This window comes from Mizuhopecten yessoensis, unplaced genomic scaffold (genome assembly GCF_002113885.1).
Source record: "Mizuhopecten yessoensis strain PY_sf001 unplaced genomic scaffold, ASM211388v2 scaffold716351, whole genome shotgun sequence".
NCBI lineage: Eukaryota > Metazoa > Mollusca > Bivalvia > Pectinida > Pectinidae > Mizuhopecten > Mizuhopecten yessoensis.
Genome location: NW_018480073.1, coordinates 1138267 through 1159387, shown reverse-complemented (window position 1 = coordinate 1159387; position 21121 = coordinate 1138267). Strand labels below are relative to the sequence as shown.

At 38.0% G+C, this 21121-nt stretch overlaps 1 protein-coding gene across 3 annotated transcripts in view; it reads left to right on the top strand.

The window, feature by feature from the left end:
• The window catches only part of LOC110443550 (DNA replication ATP-dependent helicase/nuclease DNA2-like), a 48193-nt gene that overhangs the window by 15928 nt on the left and 11144 nt on the right, over positions 1-21121 (top strand). For all 3 annotated transcript variants that reach the window (XM_021487824.1, XM_021487826.1, XM_021487823.1), the window contains exons 15-28: positions 267-480; positions 1414-1582; positions 4742-4924; positions 7286-7429; positions 8066-8209; positions 8645-8770; positions 9698-9777; positions 10378-10430; positions 12135-12183; positions 13835-13950; positions 15969-16097; positions 16970-17163; positions 18358-18444; positions 20484-20595. In XM_021487824.1, coding sequence (XP_021343499.1) covers positions 267-480; positions 1414-1582; positions 4742-4924; positions 7286-7429; positions 8066-8209; positions 8645-8770; positions 9698-9777; positions 10378-10430; positions 12135-12183; positions 13835-13950; positions 15969-16097; positions 16970-17163; positions 18358-18444; positions 20484-20595 — 1800 coding nt within the window. The remainder of the gene's footprint in view (positions 1-266; positions 481-1413; positions 1583-4741; positions 4925-7285; positions 7430-8065; positions 8210-8644; positions 8771-9697; positions 9778-10377; positions 10431-12134; positions 12184-13834; positions 13951-15968; positions 16098-16969; positions 17164-18357; positions 18445-20483; positions 20596-21121) is intronic.

Sequence of the window (21121 nt, the reverse complement as noted above, 5' to 3'; positions counted from 1 at the left end):
CTGACCAATCGTTAGGGTCATAGAAGTTATTTGATAAACCAAAACCAAATAATCCAATATATCTTGCACTATTTAGTAGAAGGTGATAGCGTCTAATATTACCCTCTAAAGGTGATAGCGTCTAATATTACCCTCTAAAGGTGATAGTGTCTAATATTACCCTCTAAAGGTGATAGTGTCTAATATTACCCTCTAAAGGCGATAGTGTCTAATAATACCCTCTAATGAACCTATTCTTATTTAATCAATAACTTCTTATTTTACAGAAAAAGTCCCGACCAAAAGGTTTGGGTGAAAAATTGACAATTCCACTCGAGTTGAAAACAGGACGTCCGTCATTTTCTTTGGAGCACAAAGGGCAGGTAACTCTGTACAGCATGATGAGCTCTGACCGACGTGCTGATCCAAAACAAGGACTTCTGTTATACCTGAAGGAACCCAGCATGAAGCTCATTCCTGCCGACCACCTCAGCCAGAGAGGTCGGTTATTTATCATTTGGGTTAGATCAGGCTTTTAATCATTATGCCACCACCTCATTTGTGGAGGGGCATTGAGTGATGGCCTTTTTTGTTTCATGCAACCTCTTGATCATTAACATGACGCTTACTTACATTCTCTGCATCTAAGGAATAATATTTTTTTCTATTGAAAAATATAAAATCAAAGTTCACTCTTTACATAAACTGCTTTGCAATTTATTCAGAGTGCACTTCGGTTTTAAGTCTATACATCTGTCGTCGAACATGACTGGGTCGATCGTTGATGACCAGGTATAGGTCAATTGGTAGAGCATCTGTCTAGAGTTTGGAGGGTCCTGGGTTCGAACCTCGGCCTGGCCATTACCTTTTCTCTTTCTCCTGTTGCAAAATTGGGAAGCTTGCCAACCCTTGTATTAAGCATTGGGAGGACGCTTGGCAAGGGGATATCCGAACCTGGGTTGTAAATAGTGTTGTCTTCAGGGTCGAAGACTTAGAAAAAGGAGGGAGGAATGTAGCAACACTGTACTGTGTCGATCGTTGGCAACCAGTTAGCTCAATTAGTAGAGCGTCCTTCTAGAGTTCTGGGGGTCTGGACTCCCGGTTTCCTGTTCCATTTTCTCTTTCTCTTGTTACACATCAATAAGAAAATTTACTACCTAGTCCAGTCCTTAATTATCTTAGGTGTTTCAAGTTGGAAAATAAACATGCAGAAAGGTATGCCAATAAAAATAAACAATTTTAAAATATTGAGCAGAAGACCCAAGGCTTTGCAGAGGGTCTCCTGCTCAGTGTTGTATCCCTTGGGTTAGAATGACCTTATCCATATACCTCACATCAGGGATGGATTCTATTAATCTGTTATACGGTAAATGCTTAAATTGAACTTTTCCTATAAACGTCACGTAAGATTGTTATTGTTTGTGTTGTGATCAGGCTTGATACAGCTGAGGAATGAGATGGCGCATTTCCTGGACCAGCAGGTGAAGAGGTCAATCGAGGACGGAAAAACTGTGTTTAGTTTTGGCCGCCTTCCTGACCCTATCAACAACTCTAGGACATGTCCGAAATGTCCACATCTTCTGCACTGTGCAGCGTTCCAGAGGTAAGTTGGACCTTTAGTGATTTGTTTACTGGGATACAACATTCTTAGCCAAATACCAGTGACAGCAATCTTGCATGATGCTAATTTTAGATTAACTCTTATCTGCGTTTCTCCTATCATCCTCAGAAGAAATATAGGGAAGGTAGTATAGGAAGGCAATTTTTTTAATTTTGGAAAACATTTTTACTATGCTTATATATATAGAGCAGGAGTTTAACACTGCATATATCACTAAATGCCAATAAAAACTTAAGGGTAGGTAGAAAAATCTAGGGTAGGTAGCTATAGGTAGGCATTTTAAAAAAAATAATTTTTTTTAATATTTTTACTATTTATACTGTGCTGATATAGAGCAATTAAGAGTCCAGAATTTAACAGTGCATATCACTAAATGCCAATAAAAACTGTAGGGTAGACACACAAAACTCGGGTAAGTAGGGTAAGCAGAGTTTTATTTGCATAAGTTTCAGTCACTGGCTGCTTAATTATAATGTTCAGAAAAACATTTTTGTATGCTTTCCTTTTAAATGTTGGTTAATTGAAAAAGGAAAATAGTAGTAGCATCCTTGATACTCCAGGGGTTAGGCTCACTTTAAAACGATCTCTGCACCTCTAGAATATGTCATGACAAAATCGAAGGCACACATATATATACATGTACAGTTAGCAATTTGATTGGTTTCAGGTATAAACAAGTCCTGACCAATCACAATGCTGCCTGTCCTTTAATAATTATAGAGGAGTGACAGTGGACTTAAGAGCCAGTAAAGTTAACCGTTACACTGCTGCTCAGTTCTTTTGATGAACATGAATATCAAAGGATCACACTAGTGTACTTGTATCATCCACAAGGGGGGGGGGGGGTTCGAGTCACGGCACGGCACTGTGTTGTATCTATGAGCAAGATACTTTACTCAGCTGTAAATGAATATGTGGTTTGGCAGTGCTAGAATTGTTGAATGCTAGCTGTGAGCACCGAAATGGCAGCACCGGCTGTATGCTCCCCTGCAGGGAGTTAAGAAAGATATTGGCTGGTTGCGAAGGCCCTATAACCACGGATAATAATTCGTGAACCGCTTTGAGACAACCTAAGAACTAGGTTGTGATAAAGCGGTATGCAAGAACCTCAAATTATTATTACTGTTAAAATTTCATGTTACACTGCTGCACAGTTATTTTGATGTACATAAAAGGATCACAACAGCGTACTTGTATCTTCCACATGGTGGGTAGGATCATACAGAGCCTTCAATTTTGCTTTGTCATATTCCAGGGTGGCATAGAATGTAAGTGAGCGTAACCTCTGAATGTAGCAGTAAATATCCAGGCTAGAAGTCACTTTCACTTGCAGTAAAAAATAAATATTGTATAAAGAAATACCATCTCTTTTATTCAGTTCATTATATATTAGTCCGAGTTTCCTCTGGCCCCGACACCAGGCTTGGACATTTTGACAGATAGATGTCTGGTGTTACTAGCCCGAGTTTCCTCTGGCCCTGACATCAGACTTAGACATTTTGACAGATAGATGTCTGGTATTACTAGCCAGAGTTTCCTCTGGCCCTGACACCAGGCTTAGACATTTTGACAGATATATGTCTGGTGTTAGTAGCCGGAGTTTCCTCTGGCCCTGACACTAGGCTTGGACAGTTTGACAGATAGATGTCTGGTGTTACTAGCCAGAGTTTCCTCTGGCCCTGACACCAGGCTTAGACATTTTGACAGATAGATGTCTGGTATTACTAGCCCGAGTTTCCTCTGGCCCTGACGCCAAGCTTAGACATTTTGACAGATATATGTCTGGTGTTACTAGCCGGAGTTTCCTCTTGCCCTGACACCAGGCTTAGACATTTTGACATATAGATGTCTGGTGTGGGGCCAGAGCGCACTGTTATATGAAAACGTGAAGTTCTCTGAAACTGTTTGGTATTGGAGAGTTTTGAGGTGCTGACAACAAAAATTGACTATGACACAACACATACCTCACATATATCGATATATGGGTTATTTATTGTTCAACAACCGCTCTTATTATCACCAATAGCTGCTTAATCCCGTCAATAGAGTCCTCAATTTTCAATCGTTCAAAATTTCCCACCTGAGTGAACGCCATTTTTGTAGGTCATGGGAGTGACTAATAAACAAGCCGTACTAATCTGGACCGAAAATGGAATACATCATTCTTGCTTAGAAGATTTCAAGACCGCGTCTTTTGTCGATAAGGCAACGTCACTCCCCAATAACAAACAGTGTCGGAGAGTTTGATGTTTTCATATAGCAGTTCGCTCTGGCCCCACACCAGACATCTAAGGTTATCTGATAAAATGTCTAAGTCTGGTGTCAGGGCCAGAGGAAACTCAGGCTAATTGTATATCTCTAATTATATATCTGCAAAGCATTACAATGGCAATATGAAAATAGAAAATTACAGTTGATACATGTGTACATTAGGATGTGGTTTTTCGACACAAATACCCGTTGGTCTCTAAGAATAACACCTTTCTCTGGACAACAAATATCCATGTTCACTCATTCACCCCTGAAGACACATTTGAACTCTTTCAATTCAAAGGTTGGAAAAGTTCATTATGAAATTCAGGGGTGAATAAGTTAATTTGATAAAAAGTCCAGCATTATGTAATGTTGCTCAAGAGTTTTGTAGAGAGAATACACTGCCCCAATAGTTGTCTAGTTTTTAACTTTATTGCTTTGCTACCAAGCTTAAAACATAACATAATAAAAAAAAATGATACTATATACACTTATTTATGTATTTTACAACAATTATGAAACAAGTTATTTCAACTTGCCGGGTATATAAATTACTCTTGTTGGCCCGATGTTAGTGTACGGGGATCTTAATTTCAACTTGCTGGGTATATTAATTACTATTGTTGGCCCGATGTTAGTGTACGGGGATCTTAATTTCAACTTGCCAGGTATATTAATTACTATTGTTGGCCCGATGTTAGTGTGTGGGGACCTTAAAACAAAATTATTGTGTAGTTATTTAATGTAGAAGGGTGTACTGCAGGGAATTCTGCTAAATTTAAAAGTGTAAATTGGGTGTAAATAGATTTAGCTACTTTTCTCCCAAAATAAAGAGGCTTGATAAATATATCCAGATGAGAAATGTAAGTCACAGTTGTTTACTGACAGGGTTGAGGAGCGCAGTCTACCGTCCAGTCACGCAATGTCTACCCTGGTTCCCGACACGCTGGCTCATCTATCACCCTCCCACCTAGAGTACTTCACACACTGGTGCCTCATGCTGGACCTGGAGTCTCAGGCCAATATTCGGTCGGGTCTAAGAAAGATCTGGTGTAAAACTGGACCACAAAGGTAAGTGAGATCTTCAACAAGTAAGGTCATATACAGGTAAGGTCATATACAGGTTAGGTCATACACAGGTACATTGTAAGGTCATATACAGGTTAGGTCAAACACAGGTAAGGTCATATACAGGTAAGGTCATACACAGGTAAGGTCATACACAGGTAAGGTAATACACAGATAAGGTCATACATAGATAAGGTCATACACAGATAAGGTCATACACAGGTAAGGTCATACACAGGTCAGGTTATACACCGATAAGGTCATACACAGGTAAGGTAGGTCATACACAGGTAAGGTAGGTCATACACAGGTAAGGTCATACACAGGTGAGGTCATACACAGATAAGGTTATACACAAGTAAGGTCATGATCATACACAGGTGAGGTCATACACAGATAACGTTATACGTTATACAGAGGTATGGTCATACACAGGTAAGGTTATACGTTATATACAAGGTCATACACAGGTAAGGTCATACTCAAGTTTGGCCATACACAAGTAAGGTTATACACAGGTAAGGTCATAAACAGGTTAAGTCATACACAGGTACGGTAATACAAATTATAGGTCACATACTGGTAAGGTCATACATAAGAAAGTTCATACACAGCTAAATCATACACAGATTTGACCATACACAAGGAGGGTCATATACAGGTAAGGTCATACACAGGTAAGCTCAGATACAGGTTAGGTCATACACAGCTAAGGTCAGATACAGGTTAGGTCATACACAGGTAAGGTCAGATACAGGTTAGGTCATACACAGATACGTTCATACACAGGTGAGTGGATGTGTTGTGACAAACAGCTGAGATCACCTAGAGGTGTCACTATTTCACCTCAATGCAGTTGTATTGCGTTTACTTGCATCAATTCACGATACCTTTAACGGATATTTGATACGTCATAATTAGACCAATAGTGTGTGCTATTTTAAGTTTCATTATAACACTTGTTTTGATTGGCCAGTCTCTCTACTTATAGTTATGACCATGAAACAATATGGAAACTATTTTCACAAAAACTTATATAGAGGACCATCAGTTACCAATGCAATACAGGTTTGACTATACATTACAGAGGTGTGGTAGTCTAGCGGTTGGATGCCAGGTTCGTGACTGAAGGGTTGCGGGTTCGAGTCACGACACGGCACTGTGTTGTATCTTTAAGCAAGATACTTAACTCCGCTAGTTCCAGTCTACTCAGCTGTATATGAGTACCTGGCCCCACTTGTATAAAACATCTCAACTCTTGAGATTTCCTCAAGTCTAAGATTTCCCATAGACTATACATTGCTTGAGATTTTCCTCAATTTTGAGATGTTTTACACAAGTGGCCCCTGGTTGGGCAGTGCTAAAATTGTAGAATACTAGCTGTGAGTGCCGAAATGGCAGCACCGGCTGTATGCTTCCCTGAGGGAGTTGAGAAAGATATTGGCTGGTTGCAAAGGCCCTATAACCACGGATAATAATTTGTGAAGCGCTTTGAGACGACCCACAAAATAGGTTGTGATAAAGCTGTACATATAAGAACCTCCAATTATTATTATTATTATTATCCTCGCTTTCACTGAAACGGGGGATATTAATTTGGGTTTATCTGTCTGTCTGTCACGCTTCGTTTCCGTGCAATAACTACAACAAATGTTAACCGATTTTTCTTCAAACTTGGTCTCATGGATAAATGCCTTCAGGATTAGGCCAAATTCGAAGTCCACTTTCAGTGGACCCAATTTAGTGGAGTTATGGCCCCTTGAATAATGAAAAACATCATTATCTGCTGCGCTTCGTTTCCGTGCAGTAACTACAACAAATGTTAACCGATTTTCTTTAAACTTGGTTGCAGGGTTAAATGCCTAAAGGGCTCGGCCATGTCTGATGACCACTTTCAGTAGACCCCATTTGGTGGAGTTATGGCCCCTTGAATAATGAAATGCAGTTTTCCGCTTAATAACTCTAGCAAATATTAGCCAAATTCCTTCTAACTTGATAACAATGTTTGTGTTCCTCTGTCTTTCCAACCATCTCGGGCACTCTTTGGATTTCGTGTGATAATTGCTGTAGATATTGTTAAGATGTTTCAACCAAATTATTTATGCACATCCAACTCATGCTAAGTTTGCCAACCGATGTGATTAAATGTGCATATTTACGGATAATCAATGAGGTATAGGATTTTGTTTTCCCCTTCAAGTTTCAAGCTATACATTATGTCTCAACAGCACGATACTCACATGTTTAAACCTAACCTCAATAATGTTAACCTACAATATGTCCTGCAAGCGGGGGATATAAATTCCACGAATTTGCTTGTTATTATTATTATTAAAGCTGTAACCTCATTGCTTGGCTTGCTAGGGAGGCTCTAGGAGAGTGCATCTGTAGACTGACTCTGGTGATGGACGAAAACTCAACTACCAAGTGTTCACTGGTTGATCAGAAATCCACTGCTGATGATGAAATGTGTTTCATCAAATTTACAAGAAATTGGTCCAAAAACAGGTAAGATAAGTTGTTTTGGTGAAGTAAAATAAGATTAAATCTATCATATTCATTGAAAAACTGCATGTGCTAAAAAAAACAACCTGTATGCATGTAGTGTTACCCATCTCCCACTGGTCCCATCCCATTACTTTTTGCCCTGTTCCAATAAATGTCATTGCTCTAGTGAATTCATTTGTTGACAGATTTTAATCAAACATTATACAGAGGTCAAGTACAAGAATAACTTGAATGAGTTCTTATTGGAGGGTTCCAATAGGGAGGCTAAGGTAAAATTGTTACTATTTATAGAAATTTCCCAACCAACTCGGTGACTACACTCTAGTTACTTCATTTCATAGCTGGTTTCGATCAAATTTCATGCGAAGGTCAAGTATAAAAGTAACCTAGAAAGAGTTTCTATTTCAGGTTTCCAAGGTGAAGACCAAGGTCACAATTGGTAGTTATAAAAATTTGTGAACCAATGACAGTAGTTTGCATGGCAGTAGGGGCAGTCATGTCCTAAAGTCATTTTCCAGTTCACTATCAATCTCATCTCATGCAAACTGGTCATCCCATTGTGGAAAAATGTTTTATTTTTATTTTTTATCTACTTTTTTTTTTTATATAAACTGTTTTTGTATGTGTGTTTTTTAGGGGATTTTCCAAGGATCTGAGAACCGTAGGGCTCATGTCTGGAGACTATGTCATTGTAAGCTCGGAGGAACCCAGTATGATTGCTGTCTGCATGGGGACACTACAAAACCTGGGTGCAGACACTTTGGAGCTGGTCACAGAAAGGTAGAATATATACTAGAGTACTTTCTCCCTTGCAAGATTTCATATAAGTCTAAAACTCCTCTTTGACATGAATGAAAAAAAATCATAATAATAGAGGTTGTATTTTAATTTAAAGCCCCTATCATTTTAAAGGGAGGGGACCATAAAAGTAATGGTTGCTTAGTGACTGTAAACAGTCAGATGCCTTTTTACACTTAGATACCGCAGCCCTTTAACCCTTTCACCACTGTAGACCATAATGGACTCTTTCAAATCAATGGATGGAAGAGTTTACTAAAGTTATGTAGGGGTGAAAGGGTTGAGTCATCCCAAATAACGAGAAGTTGTTATGCAGTGTATTTCCTCGATCGTTAATAACTTAACAAAAGTAAGAGTCAGTATTGTTAATGAGGTAAATGTTTGGTTGTGATGACATTCGTAATTTCTGTGATTCAGTGAGAGTCTACCACGACTGGCAGAGATCCGTGGAGTGACATTTCGCCTGGACAAATATGATGGGTACAGCACCTCAGCTATCCTGTATACAAATTTGTCCCGTCTAATGGCCGACAATCCCCGCAGGTAAAAATTACTGTTTCTCTTTAGAGTTTGCCCCGTCTAATGGCTGACAATCCCCACAGGTAAAAATTACTGTTTCTCTTTAGAGTTTGTTCAGTACAATGGCTGACAATCCCCGCAGGTAAAAAATACTGTTTCTCTTTAGAGTTTGTTCAGTCCAATGGCTGACAATCCCCGCAGGTAAAAAATACTGTTTCTCTTTAGAGTTTGTTCAGTCCAATGGCTGACAATCCCCACAGGTGAACATTACTGTTTCTCTTTAGAGTTTGTCCCGTCTAATGGCTGACAATTCCCGCAGGTAAAAAATACTTTTTCTCTTTAGAGTTTGTCCAGTCTAATGGCCGACAATTCCCGCAGGTAAAAAATACTGTTTCTCTTTAGAGTTTGCCCCGTCTAATGGCTGACAATTCCCGCAGGTGAAAATTACTGTTTCTCTTTAGAGTTTGTCCCGTCTAATGGCTGACAATTCCCGCAGGCAAAAAATACTTTTTCTCTTTAGAGTTTGTCCAGTCTAATGGCCGACAATTCCCGCAGGGAAAAAATACTGTTTCTCTTTAGAGCTTTTCCCGTCTAATGGCTGACAATCCTCCCAGGTAAAAAATACTGTTTCTCTTTAGAGCTTTTCCCGTCTAATGGCTGACAATCCTCGCAGGTAAAAAATACTGTTTCTCTTTTGGCCTGTTCCATTACATTATCTATTTTTAGTGTTGTATGGTGCTAAATCGCTCAAATTGTCAATGGGCTGTAAAATACTACGAAAACATGTCAATTTCATTATGAGTGCAGAAAACTTAACCCTCGGAATTTCCAGGGTGGGGTTTGGTATAAACTTGATATATATGTATTAGTTAGGTGCTGAAGCCTGAAGGTTCGTTTCAAACCTGTTTTGATATATAAGGAACTCCATAGCTTGTTTTGTATCCTTTGCAGTGTAAGATTGCGGTCTTTGATAATAGACAGATCTAAATCTGAGTTCTTGCCGAAGCTTTCCAAGTCCGACATTGAAAGTGGTGAGTTATTACTGTTTATGCTGTACATCATATCTGTCAACTCTCTCTCTCTCAATTTAACCCTTATACAGATCAAAGCTGACGATAGTGATGGACAATTGGTGTAAAATCATCGTTGATAACTGATCAATAATTGATTGCATAATTGGTTAATAGTTTACACAAATAAAATGACATCAGAGTTGTTAACTAAAAGTTAGAATTCCTTTTTGTCTCGCCGCCACGAAGTAGCCGAAGCAAGACTAAGGTGTTGCTTTTCTGGCGACGGCGGCGTCAGCATTCAGTTTTTGCGTTTAAATTAGTTTCACTGAAAGTATAAGTGCTAGACCAACCAAACTTGGACCATAGATGCATCTTAGGTAGTACATCTCAACCCATACATCAAATGTTGGATGCAGCCTACCTTTTATGGTCCATTGACTTTGTCAGCATCTCCATCAACATTAAGTTAGTTTCTCTGATATGTGCATTGAAGGTCAAAGCGGGGCATGTACAGGCGAGACATATCAATCTGAATGGCCTGTTTTAAAGACAAATGTCTCGTAATGAATTTTATTTCTAATATAGAAAGAGGATTTATTATTTTTTTCTTTTCAACAGTGAAAAAGATATTCAAGCCGCTAAACAAGCCACAGAAAATGTCAATACTAAAGGTAAGTACGGAATCCGAGTTTAAAAAAGTTACAAAGTGTGAAAAATGATTTAGGATCGTTTTGTTATCATTTGAAAAGGCAGCAATGAACATCCTGTGATTGTTAGCTTAAAGCAATTTCAGAAGGATTACATCATTTCCGATAAAATTTGGGTACAAGTGACTAAAACTTCACATCTCTCATGAGAGTGTCAGATTTTTGGTGTTAACTGAGAGAATACATGTCTCCCTATTACCATAAACCCTTGTTATACCGCCACCTTCTGTCCATTGTGATTTTGGCGGTATACCGAGTTTGGCAGTTTATCAGGTTTACCGTTTTTAACCCAAGTGTTCACACACCAACTGAACTTATACTTTAAAAAAACAAAAAATCTTCAGAATATGTTTTTTTTCCAAAATTGTAATTTAATGTATCAAATTGTTGAGCGTGCAAAACGTACAGATGATTACCTGGTGATCAGTCAGAAGTCACATGTAACAATACAATGTACACACGTACGTAACATTCCTGTCATTGGGATATACTTGTAGTCGACTCAATCGGCGGTATTTAACGAGGTCAAAATAGTGTGATTTTAACCATTTGTTTTGGGAATATGATGGCAGATGGCGGAATGCAGGTTTGGCGTTACAACGGGTCCATTCACATTGGGGAAATCCATTCTGAGTAAATTAATGGCGGTATATGCGGGTTTGGCGGTTTAACGGGTTGCATTACAACAGGGTTTAACTGTACATGACATGCATATCAAATCCAAAGATAAAATACATTTTGAAAATGAAAAGTTAAAGTAAATGTACCGTATTCATTGAAGTAAGGGTGCCAAGCGTAGATAAAATAACGTGTTGGGGCATCTGTATAATATCTATACATGCAGTCACACAGCTTTACTCAAACATCAGACAAAAAATGATTTGTACCCTTGGCCTTTGATCTGGGGGCCGCGGTGGCCAAGTGGTTAAGGCGTCTGACATTCTGCTTCCACTAGCCCTCGAAAACTGGGTGGCGGGTTTGACTCCTGCGTGGGGCAGTTGCTATAGGTACTGGCCGTAGGTTGGTGGTTTTTTCTCCGGGAACTCCGTCTTTCCTCCACCAATAAAAACAATTAATAGGACGTAAAACACAAACAAACCAAACCAAAATCAAACAACATATCTTGGTGTTTAAACACTGCTGTAAAGACATGAAGGGCTCTTTATTTCACTCGGACTCCTTAACCACTTGGCCACCGCGCTCCCCTTCTGAATAAAAAGCTGTAACTTGTGGGACTTTGATGAAATATAAATAGAGATGATTTGATGAAATATGATCAACAACAGTGTTCTAGAGTTATGATTAGCATATGCTATGGGTATTTTTCTTTTCTTCTTTTCTTAAATTTCGTTCTACATGTTGTATTATTGTCTCGCTGCCACGAAGTAGCGGAAGCGAGACTAAGGTGTTCCTTTTTCGGCGATTGCGTCAACATTAAGTTTTTGCGTTTAAGGTAGGTTCACTGAAAGTATAAGTGCTACACCAACCAAACTTGGACCATAGATGCATCTTAGGTAGTACACCTCAACCGATGCGTCGAATGCTGGATGCAGCCTACCTTTCATGATCCATTGACTTTGTCAGCATCTCCATTTACATTAAGATTTTATGAGACATATCAATCCAAATGCCTTGTTTATTACTTTAGTTAAATCATTTTTTTTACAGGTTTTGATGAGTAAGGATTACATTCTTATCAAGGGCTTCCCAGGCACAGGTAAGTTAAATTCATTAGCAGATTTCAATAGAGATTAAATTCCATGAATTTCCTAGCTGAAGGGGAAATAATTGCTTTATTTGTGAGAGCATTCTTCTCTCTTCTCGTCAGTTCCCTAAATCAAAACACATTTCCAGTTGTTGACTTACAGTTTCATTGTTAAGTTGTAGTTCCCATATGGTTCTATTTAATTTCCCTCATGTTCGGTTAAATTTCCCTCATGTTCGGTTTAATTTCCCTCATGTACGGTTTAATTTCCCTCATGTTCGGTTTAATTTCCCCATGTACATTTCCACTAGCTTAAAGTGTTTGTGGCTAGTGCAGAAAAAGCGGAAATGTTTGCCCCGTTGAAATGGTTGCATAAATGTAGGACTCTTAACCCTTTCACCCCTATGTAACTTTAGTAGACTCTACCATGCATTGATCTGGAAGAGTCCATTATGTTCTACAGTGGTGAAAGGGTTGACACTAACTGTAACGTGGCAATGGCTCTGAAATCTATATGTTCTTTACATCTAAAACCTATAAATAAACATTTGCATGTGGATGTCAATTAAGGACTCTTGTTGAGGTGACTGTGTGGTTACATAGACCTGATCAGACAGTGATATTGACCGAGACACAGTATTAGATGCTGAATAAAGATTAAATCATCAGGAGGCTAATTAGCCCATTTAGCATAGAGCATCGTGACAATACATTGTTGACCTGCTGTTTCTAAAAATAGTAGCCCAAATCAATATCACAAATCACCGACTTCCACATGATTTTGATCCAACCAATGAGAATAATGGAAAAGTGTGTCTAATATTTTCACTTATTTACTTAACTTGAATAAAATGCAAGCATTTCCTTACCACAAAATGCAGATGGCTAGAAATGTTCAAAGTCTCAAGTGAGGAAATTGTTCACCTCTTTCAGGTATACCTGCCTGAAATGACAGAGTTTGACATAAATTAATCATCTGGTGTAATAAAATATTTATGGTCATTACTTTATAAAATAATGGTCATTATAAATCTTTAAAAAAATATATGAATTTTTAATGGAAATTAAGTAGCAAGACCATTATTGGGCACATCATTAAAGTTGTTCAAAAGTAATGGCCCTTTTTAATGAATTTTTAATTGGCAATTAATGATCTATTTGACAGTAGTGCATTCTGTACAGTTTTCCTTGCATGTTTAAAAACACTGAAAAATATAATCATTTCAAAAACATTTACACTTTCATTTGTTACTTTAAATTTTGATGTTTTTAAAGATGATTTAGTGTGGTTCATCATCAATATTTCAAGGGATATGCTTACTTACATTCTCTGCACCCCTGGAATATGTCATGACAAAAATGAAGGGTCTGTATTTGTGCCACTTGTGGAAGATACAAGTAGGCTAGTTTGATGCCATGATGTACATGTACAGTACATCAAATGTACAGGCACCAGTTTAGCATTTAGTTAGTTTTCTTCATCCAAAACCAATCAAATTGATAACGATGTGCCTTCAATTTTGTCAGGGGAGCAGAAAGCGTAAGTGAGCGCTATCCCAGGAAATTTTAGGATGAATGTCGCTTGACTTCATTTGTTTTCTATCTTGACTCCATTTTCTATTTCGGCTTTGATCTCTATCTTGACTATACTATCATTGTCCAGGTAAGACGTCCACTATCGTGGCTCTGGTTAAGGTGTGTCTGGTGCTAGGATTGTCCGTACTGCTGACCAGCTACACTCACTCAGCAGTGGACAACATTCTCCAAAAACTGAAAAAGGTAAGGAGTCTGTGTTTTTGTTGCTACTGTACATCTCAAAAAATCTGCTTTGCATGGGCAGCTAACTTTTACGAATGCTGTAACATGGAAAATTTATGAGTATGACATACAATTTTATCACATAATGTACTGTGTTATCCAGTGAATAAACCCATGTCATATTATTTTGCGTATTAACCCATTGACCTATCAGGTCTGTGATTGGTTGTAAGATTCAATTGTTTCAATTGTGATGTCACGCCTAGGACAAGTACATGATTTCACATAGTTACACACTGGAGTCTAAATGGTGGCTTTTTACATTTCATGGTTGCATGAAAATTGTTGTTTTGCATGAATAAATGCCACAAATCTTGATTATGTGATAAAAAGGATCTTACACACGGTTTTCATTTCATATGAAACTTGTCACAAATTTTTCTGGTTTGGTCGCCAGAGGCTTGCAAAATTGAAAAGTTCTAAGACTCGTTTCATAAATCTCATATGAAATGGAAACTCATGTAAGATCCTATATTTATCAAATTCTTACTAGTAAAATATCAATTTAGTAAAAAAAAAATCTATCATCGCAGTATAGTAAAAGCAAATCCTACCTGAAACTAACAGAAAATTACAATAATTTGTCGAGTAGCCCATTCCAAATGACGTATTTAGTTCTGCTGTCCAGGGTAAAATCATTAGGGTGATAAAGTTACTCTATCCCACTCTTTGTTGATATGCGATAGTGATTTTTTGACAATGTAAGCAATGGAAATTTTAACTATTTGTTGTATTCCAATGAAACTTCACATGAATATTGGGGCGTGTGCTTAGGTGTGCAAAACTCCTTTTTCCCCAGATGCACATCCAAGATGGCCACCACAGCCTCTGATTGATCGAAATTAAATATTGGTCGATTTTGCTCAAATTTGATATATAGATGTATTTCTGCATCTTTGCGACTATTGGGGCTGTTTGGGGGACTTCTGTAAAGGCACTTTCATCGAAACGGGGGATATTAATTTGGGTTTGTCCATCTGTCTGTCTGTCTGTCACACTTTGTTTCCGTGCAATAACTACAACAAATATTAACTGATTTTCTTCAAACTTGGTCACACGGTTTAGTGCCTTATAATTAAGGGCTCGCCACCAAGTTTGATGACCACTTTCAGCGGACCCCATTTGGCAGAGTTATGGCCCCTTGAAAAACGTCATTATCTTGTTAACCGATTTTCTTCAAACTTAGTAACAGGGTTCAACACATTAAGGGCTCGGTCAATTTTGACAACTACTTTAATCGGACTCCATTTGGCAGAGTCATTATCTGCAGTTTCTGCTTAATAACTCTATCAAATATAAGATAAGGCTTTTTTTTTCTTCGAGTTTCAAGCTATACACAATGTCTCAACAGCACGATACTCGCATGTGTAAACCTTACCTCAATAATGTTTACCTACAATATGTCCTGAAAGCGGGGGATTAAATTCCACGAATTTGTTTGTTCTTTTTTCTCCTTCTTTTTCTCATTAAAATTTTGTCTGCACGTTTTCTCTGAAACTATTTGTTGGATTCCAATGAAACTTAACATGAGTATTGGGGCATGTGCCTAGATGTGCAAGACACATTTTTTTTTAACAGCTGCGCATCCAAGATGGCTGCCACGACCTCAAATATATAAAATTAACACATTTATACGCTAAGGTGATACCATTTGCCCCTCTCATTTCATATATTGCTTCAGCTTGGTATGTAAGTTTGTAATGTCACTGTTAACTCTACCCCCACACCTGTTTTGCAAACCTTTGCGACTATAGGCCTGGGGCAGTTTGGGGGACTTCTGTAATGGTCCCCCATTACAATCAGTACTTTTTATTTTCAGATTATCTGGTACTTTGATACTATAATTGGCTAAAATTTAATGTAGACACTTTTTATGTAATTAATAACTTGAATTGTATTTAAAATTCTAAATATCAGTATTGCAAACAGTTGCTGGCTTTCCCCTTATTATATGCTACCCTTAAAATCTTAAATTTCAGGATAATGTTACTTTTGTGAGACTTGGAAAAAGTAACAAGATCCACCCCGACATACGACAATTTTCTGCGGACCATCTCACCAAAAACCTTAACACTGTTGGAGAATTGCGGGAGTTCTACCATTCTCAGGTACAAAGGTTAAAGACAATTTATATAGGAAGGTCACGGTCATTACTGGCATGCATAGCATTCTTTTATTGTTGTTTGACATTATTTGATGGTTTGGTAAGCCTTCATTGCAAACAGCTTTGCTAATGTTGGACAGCAAAACAGCATCTTAAAACAATTTGTGGATATTTTTGTCTGATTGAGATTGTACTTTGTAAAAAATATATGCAAATATCAGATAAAATATTTAGATAGAGATACCAGCAGCCTGTTCAGAAAGGTAATACAACTTCGTCTTTGTTTTTTCTTTCTGGTGATTTACTAAAGACAACATTCATTACAGTGCATAATGTAAAATGTGAACATTTTTGTGTTTGCCATGGTTTTATTTTTTTTTTGGTTTTCATACTCTTTACATCTAGTAACTGTAAATAAATATTTGTGTGTGAATATTTTTTTGCTAATTTACTCGGCGCGAGTAATTCCACGCTGAAAATTCTACTTTGATTTAGCTCTGCATCCTTCCATCGTAATGCATTGATAAAGTAGATATTGTTGTGAGACTGTAACAACATTTGTTATTGTAACGTCATCAATTTCATTAATATTATTGTCAATACTTAATTTGCTGTTCAAAAACTCTTCGAAATAACTAAATAAATAAGTAATGAATATTTTAGCAAATAAATTGTTATGGTCCTATAACGCACATTTCTATTGCTGACAAACTAACATTAAGCCCTACCTGGTTTTATTATTTAGCTTGTCATCAATAGCAATTTGTGTTATGGGACCATAGCAACATTTTCTAAAACATTAATTGCTTAACAATTTGCTGAAGAAAATTTCCCATTAGGTCTACATGTAATTATTATTATTTCTAACTCTCCCAGAAAATAGTTGCGACCAGTTGCTTAGGAGTGAATCATCCCCTGTTTACCCAGCGCCGATTTGACGTATGTATAGTGGACGAGGCGTCACAGGTGTTACAGCCGGCTTGTCTCGGCCCGCTGTTCTCTGCGGACAGATTTGTACTTGTGGGCGACCCCAAACAGCTCCCACCAGTGGTACAAAGTCAGGAAGCAAGGTAACACTGGAACCATCGTGTTTCTGTTATTAGAAAGTCAAAGACCCTGGCCAAATTCAACAAGGATATTTAAGCAAATTTTGGCAATTTGTTTGCATTTTTGGCCGGATTGCAACACAATTAGGGCTTATAGATTGGCGATTCCCGTCCATCTGTCTGCCCATATGTCTGTCCGTCCGTCCGTCCGTCCGTCCGTTTGTCTGTCTGTCTGTCCGTCTGTCTGCATTAAGGTTAAGAAGAATGGTTAAGCTCAGTTTCCAAGTTATTAATCATCCCACATCAACTTAACTTGCATGTCTTATAGATGTATCTATGGATGCTAATCACATGTGATGCTTCGGATGCTTCTTCTGACCTACATTTTCCGCTTGACTGACCAGATTAAGAAGATTGGTTAAGGTCACTTACCAAGTAACTAAACTTGCATGGCCTATGTATCTTAAAGGATGCTTATCACATGTGATGTTTTACATGAAAATGTACTGTAGCAATCCGGCCATATTGCCATTGGCGGTTTCTTGTTTTATAACTAATACTATTATCCATATGTTGTAAAGTGCTTTAGAGTATTTAGGGGGCTATATAAATGTTGTATATTATTATTATTTTCATTTCTGTCTCCTATGCATTTCATTAACCAACTGTGATTTAATTGGGTATTTGGGGGGGGGGTCAAAGTTCATACCTTGAGAAAATAGTCTTTCTATCTTTTACAAAGTTAAAAGCAGTGTTTTTACATAAAATAGGGCAGTGACCTCTTTGACAGGAAAACAAACTCTGAGTCCCTTCACTAAATTAACATTATTTTAACAGAAAAAGGCGCAATTTATTAATATTAAGTATCATTTTCAAAAATGAAATTTTGATCAATATACCAATTAATTTTTGTCCCAGTCATTTCAACCCTTTGCCAATATTGTTTTCTTTTCTCAAGTTTGATATATTTTCCCCCTTTTGGAATGTACATGGATCATGTAAAAACATAAAACTTACATCACTATATGTAGATGCTTGACAATAATTTTGTACTAAATGATTAACTCAATTATATAAACCATAGATACTTCATTGCACAGTACAGGACAAAAAATTGCTGAACAATATCAAGATTTGTATTGCTATTTCATCAAATCTTTTGTATAGTTTGTCATGTAGAATTACAAACAAACATATCTCTATTTTCATTTGTTAAAGGAGTATTGGAATGGACGAGAGTTTGTTTCAGCATTTGGATGACAACGGTGCGACGTTTGACCTGAATCTGCAGTACCGCATGAACAGGTAAGGCTAATGTGACAAAGAACAGAAATCAAAAGTGATCTACTCGCTCACCTTGCATACTTGCCAACTTTTTGAAATTTCCGTGGGGGAGATTACACGTTCTCAGAATTAAAGCATAAATAAAATGAGTGTATGTATGCCCTAGGGGAAAATAACACTTTTAAATAGCATCTTTTGATCTGTTCTTTCAGATTTAATCATCAGATCTTTGAAAATAGGACTAGCTTAGCAAATTCACTGGTTGAAAATGCTAAATTTTAGGGTCCAAAATCGGGAGTTTACCTCCTAAATAGGGAGAGTTGGTAAGTAGCTACTGTCCCCATTGCAATACTTGGAATCTATATTTTCCTTTCTCTAAAACCTTCTCTCTCCTTTTGGCCGTGTCTTTTTAGGCACCCATCTTCCTATAAGCTTGGCTGTTGGCTGAACACATTATATCTCCAGCACACATGCAGGCATACACACATAGGGAGATATTAGCCAGGTGGCATAGGACTAGTAATAAGCGCCTGATAAGGCAGCTGCTGCGAATTCCTCAAAATTATTTTGATTAATGTATATGCTTATTGTATTAATTGTACATCTATGTATTGTAAAGCACTTTAGAGTGGCTTAAGTTAGCTAGATAGGGCGCTATATCAAATGTTGTATATTAACTCATTCACCCCTGAAGACACATTTGAACCCTTCCAATTCAAAGGTTGGAATAGTTCATTATGAAACTTCAGGGGTCAATGAGTTAATATTATCATTATTAAACCCCAAACAAACAAACATCTTTAGCCTTGTGCTGTGACTTGTTCAGTGTGGTGTTGCTGCCACTACAATAATTCTGTATACTGGAGGAGTGGCTTCAATACTAAACAATTCCGTCTTTGCGTATTGCAGAGTTATCTTCTCTTGTGAGCAGGTATTGATTGTTATGTGATTGCAATTGGTTTGTGTGAGAAAATTACATCGGTTTCTCAAAAATTGATGACGTTAATCTCGCAAACAAATGACGTAACAATAAATACCTGCTCACAAGAGCAGATAACTCTGCAATACGCAAAGACGGAATATGTTTATCATCGGCAAGATGTTATGTACATGTACAATGAAGCAAGCAATACTCTCTGTTTGATTTGTGTGCATACTTTATAGTTACTGAAGAATCATTTATTTTCGTTTGGTTAAAATTTCGTGATTTTCATATACTTGCCTGTTTCAGGGTCATTATTTTTCGCTGATTTCTGATTTTCTCCTATCTATATCATACCAAATGTATGTTTTCGTGGGAATTGAATTTCGTGGATTTTTGTTATCCACGAAATAAACAAAATTTAATGTCCCACGAAAATGTATATCTTTTGATCAATCACAGGTTAGTATTAAAGTGTATACTGTATAACAGGAAAATTTTCACCACAGTTTAACTTTTGCCCATTTTTTAACTTTGGCAATGAGGGCGTATTTAACATCAGAGCCAACGTTAGTCGGCAACATATTAAATTTAGCAATCAAATGTGAAGAGCGAAATAGACACTGGGCGAATATGGGTTTTAACAGCGTAGGGTGAAAGTTTGACAGGGCGAACATTTCCTGGTATACAGTATATGATGGTCAACAGACAGCTTCTCATCCTCGATATTCAGAGGATACGCTCACTTTGGCTCTCTACACCCCTGGAATATGTCACAGCAAAATTGAAGGCACGAAGATAGCTGCTTGATTAGTCTCAGGTAAAAAAACTGACCAATCGCTAGGCTGATACTTGTCCTTTGAAGATTACAAAGGAGATCGAGACGCTCGACTATAAAGCCTGTTAATTTGTACTGTTACGTGACCGCGAGATTAGTTTAATGTACACCCAAAGATCAAACTAGTCTTCTTGTCTCATCAACAAGCTAGGTGGAGCACACCGAGCCTTCGATTTTGCTATGACATATTCCTTGGGTGCAGAGAGCGAAAGTGAGCATAGCCCTGGATATCGAGGATGACAGCTTCTTTACTGATTTAGTTACTGACATGTGAAAGCTTATTTACCTTCTTGTTTCCAGTGCTATAATGTCCATTAGCAACACCTTAGTGTATGGAGGTGCTCTAAAATGTGGAAATGACATGGTGGCCATCAGTGAACTGGTCATCCCTGACCCCATCGCCCTACAGAAGGTAGAGTGTCTTCAAAAGATATCATATACAGTGTGACCCCTAACCCCTTATCCCTACAAAAGGTAGCATGTCTGTACTAGTTATCATATACAGTGTGACCCCCAACCCCATCGCTCTACAAAAATTACAGTGTGACCCCTGACCCCATCGCCCTACAAAAGGTAGCGTGTCTGTACTAGTTATCAAATACAGTGTAACCCCTGACCCGGGGGCCCCATCGCCCTTCAAAAGGTAGCCTGTCTGCAAAATTTATCATATATAGTGTGACCCCTGACCCCTTTGCCCTACACAAGGTATCGTGTCTGTACTAGTTATCATATACAGTGTGACCCCTGACCCCTTCACCCTACTAAAGGTAGCGTGTCTGTATTAGTTATCATATACAGTGTGACCCCTGACCCCATCGCCCTACAAAAGGCAGCGTGTCTGTACTTGTTATCATACAGTGTTACCCCTGACCCCTTCACCCTACAAAAGGTAGCGTGTCTGTACTAGTTATCATATACAGTGTGACCCCTGACCCCAT